The 21,099-nt window shown below is 47.9% G+C and overlaps 8 protein-coding genes across 8 annotated transcripts; 2 read left to right on the plus strand and 6 right to left on the minus strand.

Annotated features, from left to right (window-relative positions):
- Nucleotides 1-1,371: 1,371 nt before the first annotated feature.
- ASPWEDRAFT_42465 (peptide MFS transporter) lies at nucleotides 1,372-3,809 on the minus strand. Its single transcript, XM_040835780.1, has 4 exons — nucleotides 3,457-3,809; nucleotides 3,046-3,371; nucleotides 2,778-2,995; nucleotides 1,372-2,724 (listed from the first exon to the last, which is right to left on the minus strand). The coding sequence occupies exons 1-4, from the start codon at nucleotides 3,486-3,488 to the stop codon at nucleotides 1,558-1,560; spliced, it is 1,743 nt and encodes a 580-aa protein (XP_040688135.1). The 5' UTR covers nucleotides 3,489-3,809; the 3' UTR covers nucleotides 1,372-1,557.
- Nucleotides 3,810-7,523: 3,714 nt separating this feature from the next.
- ASPWEDRAFT_42466 (eukaryotic translation initiation factor 4E) lies at nucleotides 7,524-9,069 on the minus strand. The gene is made up of 3 exons (XM_040835781.1): nucleotides 8,556-9,069; nucleotides 8,428-8,499; nucleotides 7,524-8,358 (listed from the first exon to the last, which is right to left on the minus strand). Exons 1-3 carry the CDS (start codon nucleotides 8,754-8,756, stop codon nucleotides 7,891-7,893), a joined length of 741 nt encoding a protein of 246 aa, XP_040688136.1. The 5' UTR covers nucleotides 8,757-9,069; the 3' UTR covers nucleotides 7,524-7,890.
- A 185-nt stretch (nucleotides 9,070-9,254) lies between these two features.
- Nucleotides 9,255-10,573, minus strand: ASPWEDRAFT_42467 (Mpv17/PMP22 family protein). The gene is made up of 5 exons (XM_040835782.1): nucleotides 10,216-10,573; nucleotides 10,110-10,164; nucleotides 9,955-10,060; nucleotides 9,594-9,899; nucleotides 9,255-9,541 (listed from the first exon to the last, which is right to left on the minus strand). Exons 1-5 carry the CDS (start codon nucleotides 10,224-10,226, stop codon nucleotides 9,498-9,500), a joined length of 522 nt encoding a protein of 173 aa, XP_040688137.1. The 5' UTR covers nucleotides 10,227-10,573; the 3' UTR covers nucleotides 9,255-9,497.
- Nucleotides 10,574-10,626: 53 nt separating this feature from the next.
- On the plus strand, nucleotides 10,627-11,958 carry ASPWEDRAFT_42468 (40S ribosomal protein uS5). Its single transcript, XM_040835783.1, has 3 exons — nucleotides 10,627-10,978; nucleotides 11,147-11,404; nucleotides 11,464-11,958. The coding sequence occupies exons 1-3, from the start codon at nucleotides 10,718-10,720 to the stop codon at nucleotides 11,719-11,721; spliced, it is 777 nt and encodes a 258-aa protein (XP_040688138.1). The 5' UTR covers nucleotides 10,627-10,717; the 3' UTR covers nucleotides 11,722-11,958.
- Nucleotides 11,959-12,777: 819 nt separating this feature from the next.
- Nucleotides 12,778-13,789, minus strand: ASPWEDRAFT_29607 (uncharacterized protein; the record flags this gene model as incomplete). The annotated part of the gene is made up of 3 exons (XM_040833305.1): nucleotides 12,778-13,140; nucleotides 13,186-13,583; nucleotides 13,630-13,789. The coding sequence occupies 3 exons, from the start codon at nucleotides 13,787-13,789 to the stop codon at nucleotides 12,778-12,780; spliced, it is 921 nt and encodes a 306-aa protein (XP_040688139.1).
- Nucleotides 13,790-15,006: 1,217 nt separating this feature from the next.
- On the minus strand, nucleotides 15,007-16,749 carry ASPWEDRAFT_29608 (uncharacterized protein; the record flags this gene model as incomplete). The annotated part of the gene is made up of 1 exon (XM_040833306.1): nucleotides 15,007-16,749. The coding sequence occupies one exon, from the start codon at nucleotides 16,747-16,749 to the stop codon at nucleotides 15,007-15,009; it is 1,743 nt and encodes a 580-aa protein (XP_040688140.1).
- Nucleotides 16,750-18,267: 1,518 nt separating this feature from the next.
- On the plus strand, nucleotides 18,268-19,352 carry ASPWEDRAFT_42470 (uncharacterized protein). The gene has a single exon (XM_040835784.1). It carries the CDS (start codon nucleotides 18,274-18,276, stop codon nucleotides 18,910-18,912), a length of 639 nt encoding a protein of 212 aa, XP_040688141.1. The 5' UTR covers nucleotides 18,268-18,273; the 3' UTR covers nucleotides 18,913-19,352.
- ASPWEDRAFT_584265 (uncharacterized protein) lies at nucleotides 18,612-20,377 on the minus strand. The gene is made up of 3 exons (XM_040838385.1): nucleotides 19,847-20,377; nucleotides 19,584-19,802; nucleotides 18,612-19,538 (listed from the first exon to the last, which is right to left on the minus strand). The coding sequence occupies exons 1-3, from the start codon at nucleotides 20,109-20,111 to the stop codon at nucleotides 18,928-18,930; spliced, it is 1,095 nt and encodes a 364-aa protein (XP_040688142.1). The 5' UTR covers nucleotides 20,112-20,377; the 3' UTR covers nucleotides 18,612-18,927.
- Between the last annotated feature and the right edge of the window lie 722 nt (nucleotides 20,378-21,099).

Consider the following 21,099-nt stretch of genomic DNA (forward strand, 5'->3'; position numbering starts at 1 on the left):
TGGAAAGCCTTCTTTTCTCGATGCTTCAGGTTCCTTGTTTGATACAAACCGCGCTCCTAAAAGCTCTCTTTTTAGCAGCCCTAGTGCTGGGAGTAATTTCGCCGGCAAACCATCATCATCTTTCATTCCACCAAGCCCCGTGAAGAAGGAGGATTCCAGTTCCAGTTCCAAGGCAGACCACACCACTAAACCGGCGCCAAGCACCAAGGGAAGCAGTACTGGGTAGGGCTTCTGCGAGTTGTCTATCAGCAATCTGGGGTAGATTTTCTCCTCTCAATTTGCCATATGTCAGCTATCTCCTGTGTTTAATCTGCAGAGATATCTAACCAAGGATTACAATATAGCCCATAAGGAATCTGTTCCGAACATAGTTTCCATTATCCGATGTGGACAATCACTTCTCTAGAGCGATCCAAAAACTTTTCTGTGGAGGTAAGTTATCAGCACGTCGCTCATTCGAATCATTCTCCTTTGATGATACAGCAATGCTAACAACTGTTTCTCCTTAGGAATTGAGACTGGGCGATTACGCCAGAGGCGACTACAAAGTAATCACTGCAAAAGCGAGTTGACATTGTCGACAGAACCAGGGTACAATTACATGTCCGAAATAAGGTCTCATAAGTCTCCGTGCATGATTTTGATCTTCTTTTTTATGTACTGTCTGAATAACATTCGATTCATCGTGGGTTTGTCCGAAGCTGCGGAATGTAACTTGGGAATACTTGAAAGACGACAACGCAATCTCATCTCAGTGATTTGACCTGTCTGTTTATTCGAAAACATGCTCCGTAGAACTTGCAAGCTTTTGGACATTATTATCAGAAAATTCCTTTTCATAAAATACTTGCTCAATGGTCCCTCTGTATCTATATCAAATGATAATCCATCTCAATATATTTCAACGACTATCACGAAATCCAATATAGTATACACCGCAGTTATGTACATAAAATAATACCCTCGGAAACTTCACCACCCACAACCCTAATCCAACCCAAACCAAACCAAACTTCACCATCCACCCAAGGTAAACCTGCAGAGTGCAGATGGCAGTAGCTCGGCAAAAAAAAATCCCATCTCCACCAGCCTAACCACACACAGTCTAGCGCGTATCTGACACAAGCAAAAAAATGGAATCAACGCCGGTAAGCTTAACCTAATCTGGTCAAGATACCGCCCGCTTTGACATTCTAGATTGGCGCTAAGATTGGGACGTACCGGAATCGATTTCGGCAGCCGGCCATGTGGTTCTAGTTTGAAATGGGAGTTTTGCACGAGAGGTGGGTTTTTGTCTCTCTTGGTTGGGAAATTTTTTGCTTGAGTCGGAGATTGCTTAATTTAGTTTATTTTGTTTGATTTTGGCGTTATTCATATTTGATTATTTACATATGTATTTCATTCGCATCAGCTCTCATCTGCTCAGCAGGCGAACCTGCGCGAGAATGCATGATAGATCATATCCATCGTCACTGCTTGGGTATGTTATGCAGCCATAGGTAGACATTATTGTACAGTAAAAAGGAAATAAACATTAGAAAAAAGAAAACAAACACCTTAGTTCTTCTCGCTGGACTGCGCAGGAGCAGAGCTGTCAGGAACAGAGGTGTCAGGATCCTCAGCGTCGAGGGCATTCATCTCATCTTCCTGGGAGTTGAGGTGGTGGTAGACGAGCCAAAATATGATACCAGCCAGGAAGGACGCAATAGCCAGACCAGCGAACATCCACATGATTGCTGGGTCGTAGGCGGCGGGAGTAAGAGCTTCGGCAATGGCGGCACCAAAGGCGTTGGTGAGGAGGTACATCGACTGTACGAAAGACTTCATAGTGGGAGGGGCCTTGGTGTACGCATACTCCAAACCGGAGACGGAGGCGAAAATCTCAGAGATACCGATGAACATGTAGGCGGGCGTTTGGACGGCAATGTGGACGTTGTTGCCCTGACTCTGGCCGTTCACCACGGAGGCATCACAACCTGGATGTTCGTAGCAAGGGCCAGCGGCGTAGATGAGATGCTGAACGATAGCGGCATACATCATGGCAAGAGAAGCAACCACGAATCCCAAGGAGATACGAGTAATGGGGCGGAATGGGATGCGCAGACGACGCATGATGGGGTAAACGACCGTTTCCAAGAAAGGAATAAAGACGATGATGGAAATAGGGTCAAAGTTCTGCATCAGATCGTTGGGGATGCCATGGCCGTCCATCTGACCAGCTTGCGTGACGAAGTTGCTCGAGAATTGACCGTAGACCACCCAGTAGATGGGGTAGAAACAGAAAACGCGGCAAGCCACAAGGGCACGCTTGAGCTCATCGATGAAGTGATCATCCCAGGGCAGGTTGGTCCGTCTGCCGCCATTGGCTGCTTGCCAGCTGGGCTTGGGACCATCCATGTTACGGTGGAGCACCATGATCCAAAGAGCCTTGAAAGCGTCGGTGATAATCGAACCCTGGGGAGGGCGAACAACGTAGAACTTGCGTCCGAAGATAAGAACCATGGTACCACACGCAAACATGCACAGGCAAAGCAGGTACCCAGACCAGAAGCCAATGTATTTTTCCATGTACGGGGTCGCCAGCAGAGAGAGGGAGCCTACGTTGATACAGCCGTAGAAAATCATGTAGATGCGCTGGATGGTCAGAGCGGGGTCGATAATGACTCGCTCGCCCTTCTTGGTGGTCGACAAGGCCATCTTCTTACGCTTGTATTGATCGGCAATCTAGACATTCATGAGTAATTTGTCAAAGTGTGGAGTTTATGGGACAGACGTACCAGAGGAGCGACGTTACTCTTGATTCCACCCGTTCCCAGACCAATGATGAGGATAGCGACAATGAAGCCTCCCAATCCAGCACCATTCTGAAGAGCCACAGGGATCGAAGTGCAGACCAGAATGAGCAAACCGACCAAGTAGACAATACAGAAAAGGACGATGGTCTTGTATTTGCCGAGGTACTGATCGGCGACGATGGCACCCAAAATGGGGGTCACTAGATCAGTCAGTGGATGTAGGCGACCGATGTAGAACGCTCGATCTTACAGTAGCACCAGAATTGGAAAAATGTGGTGAGACCAGTGGCTCCCTGGTGGCCCATACCCAAAGCACCAGGTCCACTGCTGCCGTCGAGAGGGTTGTTGATATAGTTCTGGAACAAACCCGACATTCCATAGTAGGTGAAACGCTCGCACAGCTCAACAATGGCTACCAGCCATGCTGAGACAGGCAGGTTCTCGGCGACGTGACGGATCGTTCTCTTCTCCTCCTCGTTGGGCTCCTCGCCGTCTGGCGTCATGGCCAAGGCCTTCTCATTGGCTTCGATTTCCGCCTTGTTGTCCATGGCGAAGTTACCGTCCTGTTGTTGCGGTCTTGACGAAAAGTCAGCAGTGACTCAGGGGGAAGACGAAAACAGTGATCATAGAGTGAAAATAGATTAAATTGGAAATTACTCACCGGACAGACTCGACCGCTTGATCTGAAGACATGTTGAAAGGACGGAGGGCGAGGGAATCCCACAAAAAAAAGCCGAGTGAAACTGGACACCCGTTTTTTTTTTTTTTCGACGAGGAAGGAACGCACGATGGAATCGAGATGGCCAGGCGAGGGAAATGGGGCTCACCTTATATCCATCGTGGGAGACATACTGGGTAGGTAGCCGATGCGGGACCGTCTTATCGCAGAACCAGTCTATGCGATCGGCACTCGCCCGGCAAGAAAGAAACCAAACGATAATTTGGCACCGAGGCCCAGCGCCCAATCACCTCGCGCCACCGAGTATCCACGAATGTAACCCCAGAGGCGGACGTAAAAGAAATACAAGAAATGACAAGCTCCCGACGAGAAAATTGGCCGCAGCCGTGGCGGTCGCGTGCATGGGTCCGGGGAGCTGTTCTCGAAGCCCGGCGTTGTAGACGTCGGCGTGCTCCGGTGAGGGGATATTTCCACTCTTGGGAAGGCCTTTTTCGCTGTTTGGTCGGTGAATGCTGAAATGAACAGATAGTGAATAAAGAATCCTCGGCTATCTGCCATGAGATGAGTCGATTGATGGCTGCAGTGGGAACTCGAGATCTCTGGTCCTGCCACCCCAAAACGGCGGATGGCACCGCATTCGTGCTTTTAATTAGCAGCATTAGGGTAACACCATCGCTTGGTGTATCACTATCGCGCAGGAATAGATAGTTAATTAATCTATCGGGACCCTCTCGATACGGAACCAGATAAGAATGACACGATGACACATTTCAATTGTTGCACTGCAGAGATAACCCCAAGAGTCATTTTCGCCATCGCGATTTCAGCTCAGGACTGGCATTGTGACTGACCAGCCTGACCACCATTGTCCGGGATCAACTGCCTTCGTGCAACGTCGGTTATCCCCGCAGGCTGACCAGACAATGACACGGAGAAGGCTGTAAGGCGCGCAGGAAATTGGAGTCCCTCTTTCAAAGTGGCCGGTTGTGCGGTTATGATTGACCCTTCCCCTCACACCATTGTCGGAAGTTTAGATCAATAGCGTATGTCTCAAAGACTGGTCATGATCATCATCTCCCAATCTAGGTTGAGTCCCAGTCTGTAATGTTACCCCAGAGTCTTTATTATTGCTTTTTCCCACGTCGGTTGCGGAGAAATGAGCCAGAGACCCATTCTGTGTCTGGAGTAGCAGCCAATTGACCGTACCATTGACCGTTGAAGCTTCCCCCCTCTGCACTGGTGTCCGATGAGGCCATGTTATCCCCCCTCCTTCTCGTTCCTCGTGTTATCTGCGATGGTTGAGATGGTGGAAGTGGAGTTCCACTCGGTGCTGCCGACCGGCTCAAGCCGCCAGAGAGAGACTGACCAGTATCAGAGAACGCGTAGTAATCAGAGGGTCATCTGTGATAGTCAGTATCAGAGAGCAAAAGATTTTTCTTCATGTCGAGCAATTGAAAATGTCACTTTTCCGAGCAATAAACATCAACTCAAAACCACAAAATTGAGGGGAAAGAAAAGAAAGCTCTCCAAGGCGTGATCGGAGCGCAGCGGCGGGTTTTAATTCTCAAAATCCTGGGCACGCCTTATCTTTGCTGCTCCGACTTCGCCCTCTGCCTTCTCCAACAATGCGTCATCAAATCGCTGCTAAATAGCAAGTCGACTAGTCCTCGTCGTCATCTTCATCTCCGAGTCTCTACTGGGGATGGCAATTATCACCGGCTGTCATGGCTGCATCGGATGCCAGTTCCTCGTTGGTTCTCCGGTCCGCTTTCGAGATGGCGACATCGTCAACCAATGATGACATGGCAGTTTGGACTTCATTCAATGCGAGACTTGTGTTTTTATCCAGCCGAACCAGTCTTGACTCATTCTGAAGCCAAGTGCACTGGTGATCCTGCGGGGAGTCAAGATAGCAGGACCAACACCGACATCGGTGAGATGTCGTCTTGTCTTCTCGGCTTTTGACCGAGTCACCAAACCAACAAGTCTTGAGCAGTCTGCTTAGATGTCAACCGCAGTGGACAAGGGACGGTGGACGTTAAGGAAAGCTTTTCCGGGGAGACAACACATGGCACCAGTGACCAGGTGCCAGTCAGGTCTACGAATATCATCAGGACATCTTCACGCTTGGCAGGATGATCAATGTTGATCTTCTGATAACGGTGGTGTTCCTGGATTCTGTCAGGTTTTACCCCTGTGGACCTACATGTCGATCTCTACATTAATCTTTGGCTTGATCTATCTGAGACGTAAGTACAAACATCAAGGGCAAGAATCTGATATAAAGAAGATGAAGATGTTATGAGTCATGATGGAGCGAAAGGTCAACTCTGACCTTGACATTTGAAGTTCATAGAGACGATCATGCTCATATTGAGTCATGGATCCACCCATGTCAGTGTTTATTCTCAAGTCTGCTGTTCGTCTTACACAATGTCCTTACGAAACACGAATGGTGCATGACCGGATCATCTCATTGCTGAAGTTGATGATTTGATTGAAGTTGATTGTCTTTACATGGTAAGAAACTCTTGTAACGCCATCCAGCACTGCAAATATAATGAAGATACTCTACATTATTCCTTTTGTTTGGGTATTCCCCCTGCTGTGCATCATCAGAATTGAGTTATTATAACAAGCACATGAAGAACGGTCAATTAGAATGTAGCTGTAAGAACTGATGTTTATTGTCTGCTTTCCCCTTTTAGACAAGAGAAAACTTCCCTAGTTAGGTTGTTATCCTCATCACTAGAATGAAAGTCAAGATATATATTCATCATTATTGCCAGCATCTCCATATATTATTATCTCACCCTAATCTTTCTTGCATTTCGGCTTGAAATCCAATCATATCTACTGGGAACCTAAAGTCATTCTGTCCTCCATCCATGTTAGAAAAGGGTACCTATATCCTCACACCCTTCTAATATGCTAATAGCCATACCCACATACCTTGAGCTCTATAGCACCACCTACAAACAACAACCATCTAAAGCAAGTATCAAATCAGACCCCTAAAATAAAATTACAAATCAGCATAAACATACCCCTCACCATCCAAGCAGAGCAGCCTACCAACCTCCAACCAACCAAATCACGTGACCAATACCCTACTCCTTCCCAATCAGGTAACCCAACAACGCATATCATTCACTTCCATTAAATCCCCTCAACAAACCCAGGGTGATTGTGGTTGGGTGGCTATACCACTCGACCAAGACAGAAGTCCTGGGTTCGAAACCCGCTGGGAACTGGTTGAATATACCTATCCCGACCAGCTTCAGCTGGGATCAGTGTGTAAATCCCTACGATTATGTTGGGATTGCGTAGCCCCTGAACGGTCTTCCACCTTATAGGAAGGAAGACTGGTTCGGGGGTGGTGGGCCTTTTTGTTTTGCTTCTTGGTTGGTCTGTCTGGTTTTGGGCTTGAGGAGATGGAGATAGGATGGGTGGTTTTAAGCCTTGGTGGATTTGTTGTTTTGATAGCTTTGATGTTTAGCAACCCATATGTCACATACTATCTTCTCGTAGCAATCACTGGAAATCAAAGAGAGACAAGTGCATGATGTATCAAAACCACCAGAGCTACCTTATACTTGATCATGACTCCGGTTGTCTTGACTTATTGCCATATCTACCTATGTTAGACTATCTCGATGCAAAATGTACTCGATCAAAGCCCCAGACAAGAGTTAGTTGAACAGAAGGTCCCTGAAAGCAGTGCCCTTCCTAATACTTCTTCATTCGGTATATTAAATTTCGTAGTATGTTGCCAGACATCGTGGTTTTGACTCATTCGAATACCTTCATGTTTCCTGTTTGAAATGGTATCAGATCCGCTTATCGATCGTCAAGGCTCAAGGCAGAGTACTTAAATGCCTATCAACCAATTCCGGCAGCCAAAACGAAGATCTCGACCAAAGCGTCATTATGCTACCCCGATAATCATTCAGCATAATGGGCATGGCAGAAGCTTATCCTCCATACATGAAGGAATTGCATACGTGAAGCAATTGCAAGATTTATGATTATTTTTGGTATCTATAAATTTCTCGCATTAAAATGTCCAGGAAAGGAAACAGTCATACAAATAGAACAAGGATACAAGAACGTAAAGCAGAAAAATAAAAACGAAAATAAGCAGCAACCTTGACATGTAATGGTATAAAACTCATAGGAAATGCGTTTTCGAATAAGATACATGTCGCGGATGCCTATGATCAAATCGTCACTGCTGGATGCAGAGAGTCAAGCCGGGGGTTCTTCTGTCCCCATGTCCAGTCTCTCATGCCATCAAGTCCTCGTTCGTAGTCGCCCATAATGACGCAGATTTTTTTCCATTCCACTCCCATGAACAGAAGCAAACGCCCCTTAAATAGATCATAAATGCAGGATAGCACATTATCTCATGACCGCTTAAACAGTGTACTTGGCCTTGGCCCGAGTGCTACCGCTGTGAGCACTGTCTGTGTGTCCAGAGAACTCGACAACCTCGGATTCCTTGAGGCGCAGGACCTCCTTGAATCGTCGACCGATAGATTCCAAAACTTCCTTGCCCTGGGCGGGAGTGCGGGTGCCCTTGTCTCCGGGAATGCTCTTGCCGACAGTTCGTGTCCAGAGACCGACACGGTAAAAACCCTTGCGCACGTTCACCACGACACCCATAACTTCGCTGTCGCCATCGTTCTCGAGGGTCTCGCCAATTGCGGCCAACTGGGCGTGCAGCCATAACTCATCGATCGGGACGGAGCGCTTGTCTTTGAAGGAGTAGGACCATTTTCCACCGTGCTTGTTGTGGGGATCTTCCCACTCGGGCCGAATGCCCTTCTTGAAAAGGTGATAGTCTGCCTTGAGGCCAAGTTCGGAGGTTGGTGTGATGTTGTTCTATCCGAAAAAGTTGGTCAGTTGAGCTGTGGCGAGTAAAATAGTGAAATAAGCGAGAAAAGAACATACGTAGATTCCCCAGAATTCCTCCACAGAGTTGAATGTCACGACTTCCTTGAGCAAGTCATTCCAGTTGTCGCCCTACAGGCAATCAGTCAGCGATCTGGGCAGAAATAGCAGCCCAACCAATTCCATACCTTGCCACTGGGAGGCTTGGTAAACCAAAGAGTCCAGTCGTGCATCAAAGGATGCTTAACATTGAAGTTTTCCGCGTTATGGAACACTGTAACCGAGTCGCCATTTGTCTGTTCGGTCTTCTCAGTCTGCTCGGTGGCAACGGCGGGAGCGGTGTTTTCATCAGTCACCGGTGCGTGACCGTTCTCTGTAGCGGCGGCCATGATTATCGATGGTTATCGAAATGAAGCGAAAAAAGAGAAAGGTGAGAAATATTTATAGGGCGGGGAAGTGGAGTTGATAGCGAGGACGGAAGAGTCGTCGGAGGGGCGAGAAGAGTCTCGGTGGGCGTGAAGGGAATTTTTGTGTTGAGATGTCGGAGGGAAAGAGCCAACTCAAAGAGATGGTCAAGTGAATCACAGGGTGGAGCGGTAGATGCGCGGATATTCTCGCAGGGATAATAATCGTCTGCTCCAGGCAGAATCACGGCTGACGTCGTGTTGGCGGGGGAGTCTGCGAGGAGAAAGAATAATGAAGATTTGAAGCGTTTGGAGATGCCGCAGCTCGAACGAAAAGTGCAGCCTTTCCTTTTTGGGCCACGCCGCCTTTCCAGACTTCTCATAGGCTGCAGCGGGCCGGACCCAGCCCTAACATTTACTTGAAGTGAGAGTGAGATGAATTAAGACAACCATGAGAATGAGAAAGATTTAAAATAAAAGTGAGGGTATGGTAATAATTGATTGAAAAATTAAAAGATTCTGTCAGGATAAAACCATCTGAATACATTGACTGACGATCGAGTATGATAAAACAATCTGCTTTTATTCATGAAATCTATTCTTGCGCCTAACGAACATAACGAAATAAAGACCCTCTATTATTTCAGGTGCAATCAATGACATGGCAATAAGTACCATTCGCATAAAAAAGGGGTATCTCCAATGCAGACCATAACTTGAGGTAAATTAAGCATCGCCGCTGTTGATCATGCTCAGAAGGCAGTTCCAGCCTGTTGTAAACTAGTCAGCATAAGACAATAGAATAATGTTTTCCAGACTTACCCAGGCTAACCAAGTTGACAGCCAACACACGGTATTCCAATGGCACAAAGGTAAAGTTAACAGCCTGCACCAGAGGCCAGATAGCCAAGTTTGCCTTGTAGCTGGGAACGAAACTGCTGCGCCACTTCTCGATTGGGTCGGTACCTTCCATGATAGCCATTGATGACAAGAAGCAGGTGAGGTGTATAGGGGTGAAGAAGCATTGATCGGCAGCAACTCGGGCGGCGATGGTAGTTGGAGTACTCTTGAGGACGACGTGACGCTGGAGGAAACCGAACCAGGTAGTAGCGGCAGGACCGAAGATCGCTTATTCAGTTAGAAAAAGGTCAATTGTGTTATAATCGAATGATGAATGACATACCTCCACCGTAGAGCGCCATGCGCCCGGTTCGAGCTATGTCATGTTTCTCGAATCCCCTGCGATCGACTGCCTGTTGAGCCAGGACGTCTCCACTACTAAAGAGGATCTATATTCTATTAGAAAGAATCGCAACTGATAGCGAAAAAGAGTCATACAGCACTGGTGATACTGGCGGTGAGAATGGGCTGTTTGGCCAGCTTTGCCTGGTACCTGAAAATCGAACTTTAGCTTCACCTTATCGTCAAGGTACTGGATACATACCAGCGCAACATTGTTACTAAAAGAGCGAAGGTAGTTCAATTGATATAAAAGAATAGATCAACGGGATGGCTTGTCTGCGGGTCTGAAGGAGGAGATGTCGAGATGACAAGGTGACAGAAGAAAAGCTGGGGAAGAGAGGTCATAGATGCTGCAGTCCCGATAAGAAACACGGACGTTCCCCCAAACAAGTAAAACCAGGGCCAATCTGTTGCCACGCCGCCAGCGATTGGAGAGAGCGAGGAAAAACACCCAAAGAGGAAGTCCACATGTCACGTGATGCAGATCCACGGGTTACCCAAACGGGAGTGACACTTAGGGCCTAGGGTTTGCGGCGGTAGGGTTCGCAGCCTCGCTTAGCCCACCCGCCAGCGAAATTTCGCTTGGTCCCAAAACAGTTGTGGATAGAGCGAGAAAAGCAACCCTCGACGTCGACAACCCCTCCCCATCGACACCCTCCAGGTCCGGCAACCCGGTACATTTTCAATCGCCAGATCTATACAACATGGCTGACGCTCCCCGTGGACGTGGAGGATTCGGCTCGCGCGGCGACCGTGGTGGTGACCGTGGACGTGGCCGTGGCCGCCGTGGCCGTCGTGGCGGTCCCAAGGAGGAGAAGGAATGGCAGCCCGTCACCAAGCTTGGCCGTCTCGTGAAGGCCGGCAAGATCACCAGCATGGAGCAGATCTACCTTCACTCTTTGCCCGTCAAGGAGTTCCAGATTGTGGACTTCTTCCTCCCCAAGCTGAAGGATGAGGTTATGAAGGTACGGAACGAAAATTTTCTTTGCGCGGGAACGACTGGAAAAACTACATGTACAAGATCGCAAATGTGGAAATTGAAAGAGCTTGGGACCAATGGATGCGATTTGATATGGATCGGAGTTTATGGATGATATGGAATTGGCAGTCACTAACATGACGGAATCCTACAGATCAAGCCCGTCCAGAAGCAGACCCGTGCCGGTCAGCGTACCCGTTTCAAGGCCGTTGTCCTCATCGGTGACTCCGAGGGTCACATCGGTCTCGGTATCAAGACCTCCAAGGAAGTCGCTACCGCTATCCGTGCCGCCATCACCATCGCCAAGCTCGCTGTCCTCCCCGTCCGTAGAGGTTACTGGGGTTCCAACCTTGGTGAGCCTCACTCTCTGCCCGTCAAGCAGAGTGGAAAGTGTGGTTCCGTCTCCGTCAGAGTACGTTTTCCCATGATATGCGAAAGATGCGCCTCGAAAGCAATGCTAACTGGTCCAAGCTTATCCCCGCTCCCCGTGGTACCGGCCTGGTTGCCTCCCCCGCCGTCAAGCGTCTCTTGCAGCTTGCTGGTGTCCAGGACGCCTACACCTCCTCTTCCGGTTCGACCAAGACCCTTGAGAACACCCTCAAGGCCACCTTCGTCGCTGTCGTCAACTGCTACGGCTTCCTCACCCCCAACCTGTGGAAGGAGACCAAGCTCATCCGGAGCCCTCTGGAGGAGTTCTCTGACGTTCTGCGCCAGGGTAAGAAGTACTAGATTCCGTTGTGTGTAGCGATGGGAAGAAATTTGCATGATTGTTTTTGAACCCAACCAAATAACTTTTTCTTAACAACAACCCCCGATTCCCTTTTTTTACTACCTTTTTCTTTTTGGCTGGGGAAAAACGGGATTATGCTCGAGGAGACTCGTAATACCTTACCACACACAAAAAATCACGCTCGGTTACGCTATATGGTGTCCATGGATGTCTTATTTACAGGAAGGGAAAAAAGGAAATAGCGTGGAGTCAATAAAAGCTACCCTTTCACCAGTCTATCGTGTCGTAGTGTAGTCGAATAAAAGCACTAGATCGGGTTAGCAAGTGACGTATACCTGAACGTCATGTACACCCTCATGATGCTGTACGCAATAGACCAATCGTCATTTGCTATGCTCAACCGGCTCCACCATAGAGACTTGCATATCGAAATGCCTATGTACAAATTACAACGATGTCTAATTCAACATCACCTTACGCCTAAAACATACCTCGAACATTGCCTTGGGATAACCCAACACGTCATTGAAATATATTTCCACTGCAGCACACCATAGCATAGGATCCCGATATACACGGGAAACATATATTGATACTAGTTGGTTAGCTTTCATCATATATCAACGTACTTGAGCTATGAAGACCTGATATATATATTGGCCATCATGCTATCATTGAGAGATTTGGATCGCCTAATCCAAAGTACGACTCGACTCGACTCGTGTGGCACCAAGTGAACCATATAAAATCGTGACAATATATCCTACTATAGAGGTCGATGACAACATGGCGGTACTGCCTAGCTTCCTGAGTTCTTTCAAGGGGGGTTGGTTAGATATGATGGTTGGTCTCGGCCTGTAAAGCCATCGTCAGTGTGCGGTGTATATTGATTCCATTGTGAATGGAGTAAAGAAGATAGTAAATATAGCTTGATTTCATTAAGATTAAATAAACCATGACCGCAATATGTATCTAGATCATTTACAATAAAGTATATAAGTCCTATTCTCAACGTGACCAACCAGCTGCTTTTAGCTGTCGGAGACCCCAACAGCCTAAAACTCAGCAGTCTTATTAGCCGGCGCACCAGTGTACAACTGCTGCCCATTCTTCTTAAAGCCAGTAATAGTACGCTGGCCCTCAGCACTAATAACCCACTGTGCGAACGCGTCCGCGGTCTTGAGGTTCTTCGCGTTCTTGCCGACAAGCATGTGGGCGGGGTTAAGGAGGGGGTCAGCAGCGTCGTCCGTGGCGGCCTTGTAGATGGTGGTTTGGTTTTGGAGGTCGGTGGAGATGGAGAGGTAAGTGCCGCGGTCGGTGATGGTGTATTCTTCCAGCTGGATGGCGGCGGTGAGGGCTTGGATTGGGTAGGCGATGTATTGGTGGTACCATTTGGAGTAGGCGGTTGCCCATGGGACCTGTATTGTTAGTATGAATGGATGGGGGTGAGGAGGGGGACTAACCTGTCCGATATCAATCCACAGCTGGGAGTCCTTGATGTTGGTAGCGGACTTGTCATAGCGAGTCAAGAAGCGCGTAGGAGGCTCGGTATCTTCCCCCTCAGCGGCGGCGTAGATATCCGAGAACATCTTCTTGATATCGCTACTTTTGGAGAGATTGGCCGGGTTGGCGTGGGGCCCGACGAGGAGGAAGTGGTCGCGCCAGGCGTACCAGGCGGGTGCCTTGGCGATGCCCTCGCTGATGGCGATCTGCTCTGCGGCGGGGGTGTAGGTGATGCCGACGTCGACGGTGTCGGACTTGAGGTAGTTGATGGACTCGGTGGTGTCGCTGGTATACCAGGCGACCTTGAAGGGGGAGGTGCCGTTCTTGACGCTGGCTTTGATGAAAGCGTCGGCGAGGACTGAATTGTTAGCATGATTAGATATTAGATGATGAAGGGTACATACCTCCGATCAAACCGCTCTGGCCGGCACCGCCGTTACCGATACGGAGCTGGACGGTGGAAGAGGAGGAGTTGAAGCCTCCATTGTAGATGGCAGCAGGGTCAACAGCCATGGCAGATGCAGCCAGCATCAAAGCCTGAACGGGAAGAGAAGTGAAACGCATGATGCAGCAATATGATTAAGTAGTATGCAGTGAGAAAAATCAAGAAGAACCAGTGACCAGGAACGAAAGCCTTTTAAACCCCCAATCCCAGGAACGAAAACCCGGCTCATAGTTTCCCACCCAAGCCACGAGTTCGTATAACCTCACCAACCAAATTGCCATGACCCAATTCTCCCACTATGTGCTGTACAACTAGACAGTAACCAGCAGTGATCAGCACCAGACCAGACAAAACTCTACAACAATACGAACTGCCTAGAAGGATATGGAGATCAGCACTGCCAAGGTAAATAGTCATTCACGATCCTTTGCTGGATCGAGGACAAATGCCGTGTTGGCGCGGGTTTTCAGGAGTGGATCTTTTTCCCGTGGCAGAGATTCGATCGAGTTATTGTGATCTGGATGTGATTTCCGGGGTGGGCAAAGTTCCGATTGGATATCTGGGTAGATAAACCGAACATTCCGTATAGATATTTTCAAGACAAGATAGTCAAGGTTGGTTGGTGATATTCAGGGTCCATCTGGAGAACAGCCGGGTCATAACCATGATAACACTAGTGGTGTTCAATTGATACCCATAATAACCAGCAAAGCCATGCAGTCGAGATCAGCTCAGCTAAACCAAGGAAAGCCACCAGGGTCCAAGTGGGGAGTCATTTTAGATGATCCTTCAGCCACACTCAGCTGAAGACACGATCCCTGATATTTCACAAGTCTGGTTGTCGACCACGTAGCTGATTGTTAAAATGCCAGCATGCAGCACCCACTTCAAGTTGCAGATGAATGGTGATGTTGGTGTGATGCGTTTGCATCTCGCATTTTGAATTCTAGAATGTCACGTGTGTTTTGTGGGTCACATGAGTTCTTTATTTCTTGTAGCCAATCAGGTCGGTGTAGCTTATTGGGAAATGTGGCCAATGAGCGCGTCGGATGGAGATTTGGCTTTGCCTGATTAGGACTGTACTTCCATCATAAGTTATAGATATTTAGAGGGTAAATTGGTATATTTCATACTATTACCTGCCTTAAAGCAATTAGTGATGGTTTGAAACAAATGGAGCTGAGAAGGCCGGCATCTCAGAACTTAAATTTGTAAATAATAGATAAGAATGACCTTGAAGCATAAGAATAAAATTTAATTCGATACAAGGTTATATACTGTACAATATAAGATAAAGAAAGTATATACTCAGAAAACCTCCCGCCACTCAAAAAGCTCAGTAGAGAGGAAGCTTGTAAGCATCAAAAGTGTACTGCCAAGTGTCAATCGACTTCTGATCATACACACACTCCAACGAGGTTCCATTGTTAGACCAGAGCGGACGCAAAGGCCAAGCGCAGATCTGAGCATTAGCACCCTTGTTGGCGCCAGCGAGGTGGGTAGCGTTCAAAGTGTGCGGGTTGACGCCGTTCTCCACCCAGTCGATCATGACGGCGAGGTTGGTCTGCGGGAAGGGGGCGTTGGGCTGGTAGTCGTTTGTGTTGCAGTGGGCGGCACCGGGGACGAGGTACAAACGGTACCAGTCGGCCATGGCTTCGGTACTGGCGTTGTAGGAGATGTGCGGGTACATGATGTTACGGACGGATTCGTGGTAGTGGACGGAGGAACCGGTGGGAATACTGGGGTCGGACTCGCCGTGGAAGTGGATGATTTTGCCGCCAGCTTGCTGGAAGGGAGTCAGGTCGGGCCAGGTGGTTTGGAGGACGTCTTCGTAGCGAGTCCAGCCGAGAGTCATCCAGTCGATGAGGGTATTGTAGGTGACGTTGTTGAGGGTGGAGAGGTTATCGGCTTCGACGAGCTGCAGGAAGCGAGTCACCCACTCACCACCGAGGGAGGTAATGTCCAACTCCCACGAGTCGGTGTCGGAGTTGTACTGGGTTTCGGCATCGTCAAAGGAAGAAGAAGGCTGGTACCAGATGTAACCGCGACGGCCTTCAGAATCACGGAGACCGTCGAGCATCTTGGCAGCGGCAGCAGCACCCTTGGCAGTGACGGTTCCGTTCTGTTCAGGGGTGGTGTTGGTCATGCCGACGCGCTTCTTCAGCATGGTCGAGCTGGTGGATGCATCGCAGTGGTAGTGCTCGCCGATAGTCGAGTTGACGTTGAAGTGCAACTTGCAGAGATCGGTACGGGAGACAACGCCGTCAACCTTGCCATCGAGAGAGTCGCAGGCGGCAATGGTCAAGTTCATGATCTTCTGCAATTCGCAGGGAGGGGGATAGTAGCCCATGGTCTGCTCGACGACGTCGGGATAGAGGTGATTGACCTGCTGCTGGCCGTAACGCATGGCGGGGGCGCCAATGACAGCGCCGTCCCATTCTTCAGGGAACCGTTGGACCTGACTCCATCCTTCACGGCCACCCTCGGAGCATCCTTGATAGTACGCGTAGAGCTTGTCGGAGACGTTGAAGAAGTTCTTGGTGAACGCCTTGCCGATGACACTCAGCTCGTGGTGAGACTGGTATCCAAAGTTGTAGATGGCCTCGAGGTTGGCCGTGCCATTGGCAGTGGGGAAGACCGAGTCCAGCTGGTTGCTGAAGCCTCCAAAGCCACCGTCGGTGATACCAGCAGCAGCACCGTACATGACACCGCCAGGGAGACTGTTGCTGCCACTGTTGATGGCAAAGCCACCGCCACCAGTGGACAGCCAGCGGTTCTTGAACTTGTCGGGGGATGGCAGCCAGAGCTCAAGGAGGATCTGGTCATCGCGTCCGCTGTGCGAGTAGGCCAGGGTGACGTTGCAGTAGTCAAAGGTAGCGTCGGGGAAGAAGACCTCGTTGGAGACAGAGGCGTTGTAGACGGCATTGGCAGTCACGGAAGAGCTGTCGAGCTCAATGCCCTGCGCGACATTGGTGGGGAGGACAGATTTGGCATACGAAGCTGTACAGACATCCTTGAGAGAGGCAGCCTGAGCAGAGGAGAGGGCAGCAGCCCCAGCGACGGTTCCGAGAAATCGCATTGTGTGTGATCAATTGACAAACACAAACAAAGGAAAAGGTCAGGATGATCGACTTTATAAGATGTCAATTTTTGGCTGCGTCAGCCAACCACGGAGGCTAACAGTCCATGGTCTGGAATGGAAGAATTTCGGAGATGAAAACGTTTGAGAAAATAGACTAATGGATAGTCGCGTCATCCGAAACGCAATCGAAGGAAACAGGACGATCGTTACGTATGGTTACTTGATCAAATGATTAACTTATCTGAAATGACTGTTCTCATTATCATTTATTGACTAGAATCTATACGACACTCAGTATAATCTCTAGACTATACTCAGACAAGACGTATGAATATGAACGTATACTGTACTTGACAGTACCTGCATCTGCATACCCCTGAATGCAGAATAGAACATCTATATTATCCATATTATTCGATAGCTTCAATCAACGGTTCAAGTGTGGAAAACCTTACTGGCAACCCCTGGTTTGATATTCGGACGAAGATGAAGTTACAAGCAATGATCGACAGTGTAAGGCCGTGGTGGATAAGACTTATCCCGACTCCTCAGTCCTCACTCTACTTTTTCTTCTCAATGGGTATGATGATAATATTATATGATATGGATTGGCTATTCTATCTGTATTGTATATCTATCTTAATTCTCTTGCTTCTATCCCATCTACATGCATATAATCAGTATATACTACTATACTACATACTGTATATCAAGGTGAAGACTGACACCGAGCTTGACCCACTTAACCTTAACCCCGAGCAACAAGAAAAGCATCAAAATTCAACCTCCACCCCGTCTCTTCTTGCCTCGATGGATTCAAGATTCCAGAGAGTCGAGTTTTGCCGAGATTAATCCGCTGTACACGTAGATCTGCAGCATTTATGATATTTTAATCTCATTATCTGATCGAATTCCGACACGTGGGGGAGTGCAGAATATGGCCTGACCACTTGGATTTATAGCCGATGCGCTAGAATGGTTATATGGCTATAGACTGCAGGTTTAATATGAAGTATTCTAGGCAGCAGATGAGGCATTTTATGTACTGGAGTTGTGCATAGCGGTGCATTGAGAGAACTGTTGAATATACTAGAGCAGTTCTTCGTACTTGGTCCTGTTCTACGAGGTAGACTAGTATTCTAATTAGGCAGTATCTTAAATATTGATATGGAAGTCCTCGAAACCAAAGGCAGAACAAGTTTAGGTGTTGAATATAACTGTTGTGTTTTATTTCTACACATAAACCAGGCAGAGTCATTGTGCTGACAGATTAGATCACTGTTAAGCATATTTAGTGGATATGATCTACCAGTTAAGCATTCCAACAAAAGGCAAATACTACCTTACATTCTGTACTATACAGCAGTCAATATTATTGGAGCGTGGCAAAACATGCAGATAAGACTGCATGAATACGAGAATCTGACACGAGATAACAGATACATCACATCTAACCTGGAAGCTGTCATATATAGATACTAGGTACCTAAGTAGTGGCTCTCATCTTGGATATGAATCAAAATGGCAAATATCGATACATTAAACACCCTCGACATCGAAGGCTGGCCTTCGTCTCTCTTCCCCAATGACCTCGGATGGGATCAACTACTCAAAGACATACCCATTGAAACCGACCTGACAACTCCATCTAAGCCCTGCAAATGCTTCCCCCTCGCCATCCAGATCATCGAACAGCTAGATCACTACGAAAAAGATCATACCACGAAAACCGGCGATACCGCGCTTGGCATCGCGAGAGAAGCAGTCCAATCATGCGGCCACTTCGCCGGCTGTGCCTCTTCTATATGTCACCGTCGAAACGGGATGCTGTTTATTGCTATTTTCCAACAACTGGATGCGCATTACACAGGCGTGAGTAGACGGTTACTCTCGAAAGGGGGAGATGGAGACGTTGAAGTCGAGGTGGAAGTCGGGATTGGGTCATTCCATGTGAAAACGGGGTTATCGTCAGCGATTGGGAAAGCGATCGTCACGACGGAGATGATGAGCGCGGCGAGTTGTGCGTTGCAATTGTCGAGGATGTTTTCATCTGATGAGGAGGGGGTCAAGTGTCAGCGGGAATTACTCGTTTCGGTATCGACGAGTCTATATCAGTGTGCGATGGAGTTTTGTAATTCGACTTTTGCTATTCATTTATGATGTGATGATATGATGTTATCTAGTGAATTGGGTTTTGATGTGATTTATCAATGCTTTTAATCCGCCATTTTCAGGTGTATTTATCAGAGACTCGCATACGCGCTGTGCTCGCTTCGTCTCGCAATCGAGAACAGCTTGGAGAATGCCCGGTCCGCATGATTCTTCGTGGAATTCGAGACTTCCGATTCTGATACTCACTGAGGAGGATATATTTGTATCGGTTATTTTTGATATACTCTCGTAGCATGCAAGTATGCGCTGTAGAATGGTGACGCAGAGCATTGACAGGACTGAGCTTGAGCACGAAGGGCATTTCGTGGCTGTTTCGCAGAATGCCAGACTGCTGTGTGTGCTGGAAAGGAGTAGATCGAAGTCGAAGTGTGTTTGTAAGTTTTCCAATTGGGATAGAGTTGATAGAGCGGTGTTGAGGCAGGGGCATGATTGATTCTGATTCTGATTCTGCGATGTTGTTTCATACACAAATCCACTCTGTGAATCAGGAATTGGAGACCACGAAATGTCTGTATCGAGGATATCCTGCGAGAGAAAGTCATCAATCGAGAGCGATGTTTCTTCTGGTACAGTATCGATTGAAGAGACGGTATTCCGTCGAACAGGCGAATCATCTATTGAATCAGCTCTATATCATGGTATATGGATGGATAACTCACCTGGAGAAACATTCGAAAGTCTTCGTTTACGAGGAGTATCCTGAAACGACAGACTGAACGTACAGACATTGTTATTGCCCAGACATCGCTGGCATCGATCTCCATCGCGGACGCATTTCACTTTGAACCGATAACATTGATCGCATGCAGAAACTGCCAATCCACGTTTTGTCCGACAGGAGAGAGCAGGCGATGGGAGGACATTGCTAGTGTCGATTTCTGTCTCATCAACACTGTCCATGAACCAGATGAATATAACTCACGTCCTTCATTCTCATTCTGATTCTGATTCTCTACTCTCCTCTCCTCAGTCTGACTCTGACTCTGACTCTGCTTCCTCCTCAACCTCTTCTTCGGCCTCCCCATAAATTTCCCAAAACTGTACGTACACGGCGTCGACGATTTCACACACCGCTGGCACTGAGGGAGATGCTTTGTGCAGCTTTGCTTTGTGCGGTGGCATTGGTCGCAGGCGTTGGTTTCGAATTCGGTCATTGTATAGTATTTACTATGGATGTACAAGTACATACAAGTACAATATGCTTATATATTGTCTAGGATTATAGATGATGATGATGATGTTACCCCTCATCTACTCTGCATGTACCGTAATGGGATGAGCTAGTGAGGTTACAGTGCAGGAGGATTGCTTACTATACTGTATACAATAGTATTATAGATAGACGATAAAGATAGATAGTAGATAGAGATAGACATTTACCCCGCCATCTCACCCTCAATCAAGCTCTAATAAATGAGTCCAACTAAAACAGACAAGTAAATCCCTCCCAATCGGAGTCTCCCCATATTGGGGGCCAAAGATAAGCCTCACAATACCCAATCCTCTTCTTCATGAAGGATTCACGCTGCATTAGTATCTCATCAACTTCAGCTTTTACCCAAGTAGGTAGTCACTCATCACCGCTTTTTCAAACCACCACCTATCATCAACGATACAATCCGCCACAAATGCGAGGTATATTGCAAGTACCTAAGTGCTTATGGCCGTGGTGTTATCAGCTGCATATCGCCACGGCATCTGAACCCCGCGCGGGGTGATTGGACAGGATTCCTATCCCATGTTGAAGGATTTGCGCTGGCATCGGTGCCGAGGTTGTCGATCATTTCTATGTGTGATGCGGCGTATATGGCCGGATGTAATGGATGAGATGGGCGGGGGGCCTGATATGTGTGAGGATGGTGGTGATAGGATTTAGATGGGTGAGAAGGTGATTATGATGGCTACAAGGGAAAGGAAGATGGCGTTTGATGGTGTCAGTCAGGCCTTGACTGGAGTTGGATTTGGTGATGGGGAATTCTGAGTAGAGATGGCTAGGGGACTTTTGATATAGCGATCGATCTACGGAGGTTGAGGATGAAATCCAAACCCACCGAAAGTGAATATCATACTGCTGGAAGTCATTCATACTGTACCAGATACCGAAAATGTATAGTATCAGACCGAAAATAACTCTCGGAGATGCTCACTTTCGGCAATGAACACCATCCCTCATCA

The sequence above is a fragment of the Aspergillus wentii genome (assembly GCF_001890725.1).
Source record: "Aspergillus wentii DTO 134E9 unplaced genomic scaffold ASPWEscaffold_5, whole genome shotgun sequence".
In the NCBI taxonomy this organism is placed as follows: domain Eukaryota; kingdom Fungi; phylum Ascomycota; class Eurotiomycetes; order Eurotiales; family Aspergillaceae; genus Aspergillus; species Aspergillus wentii.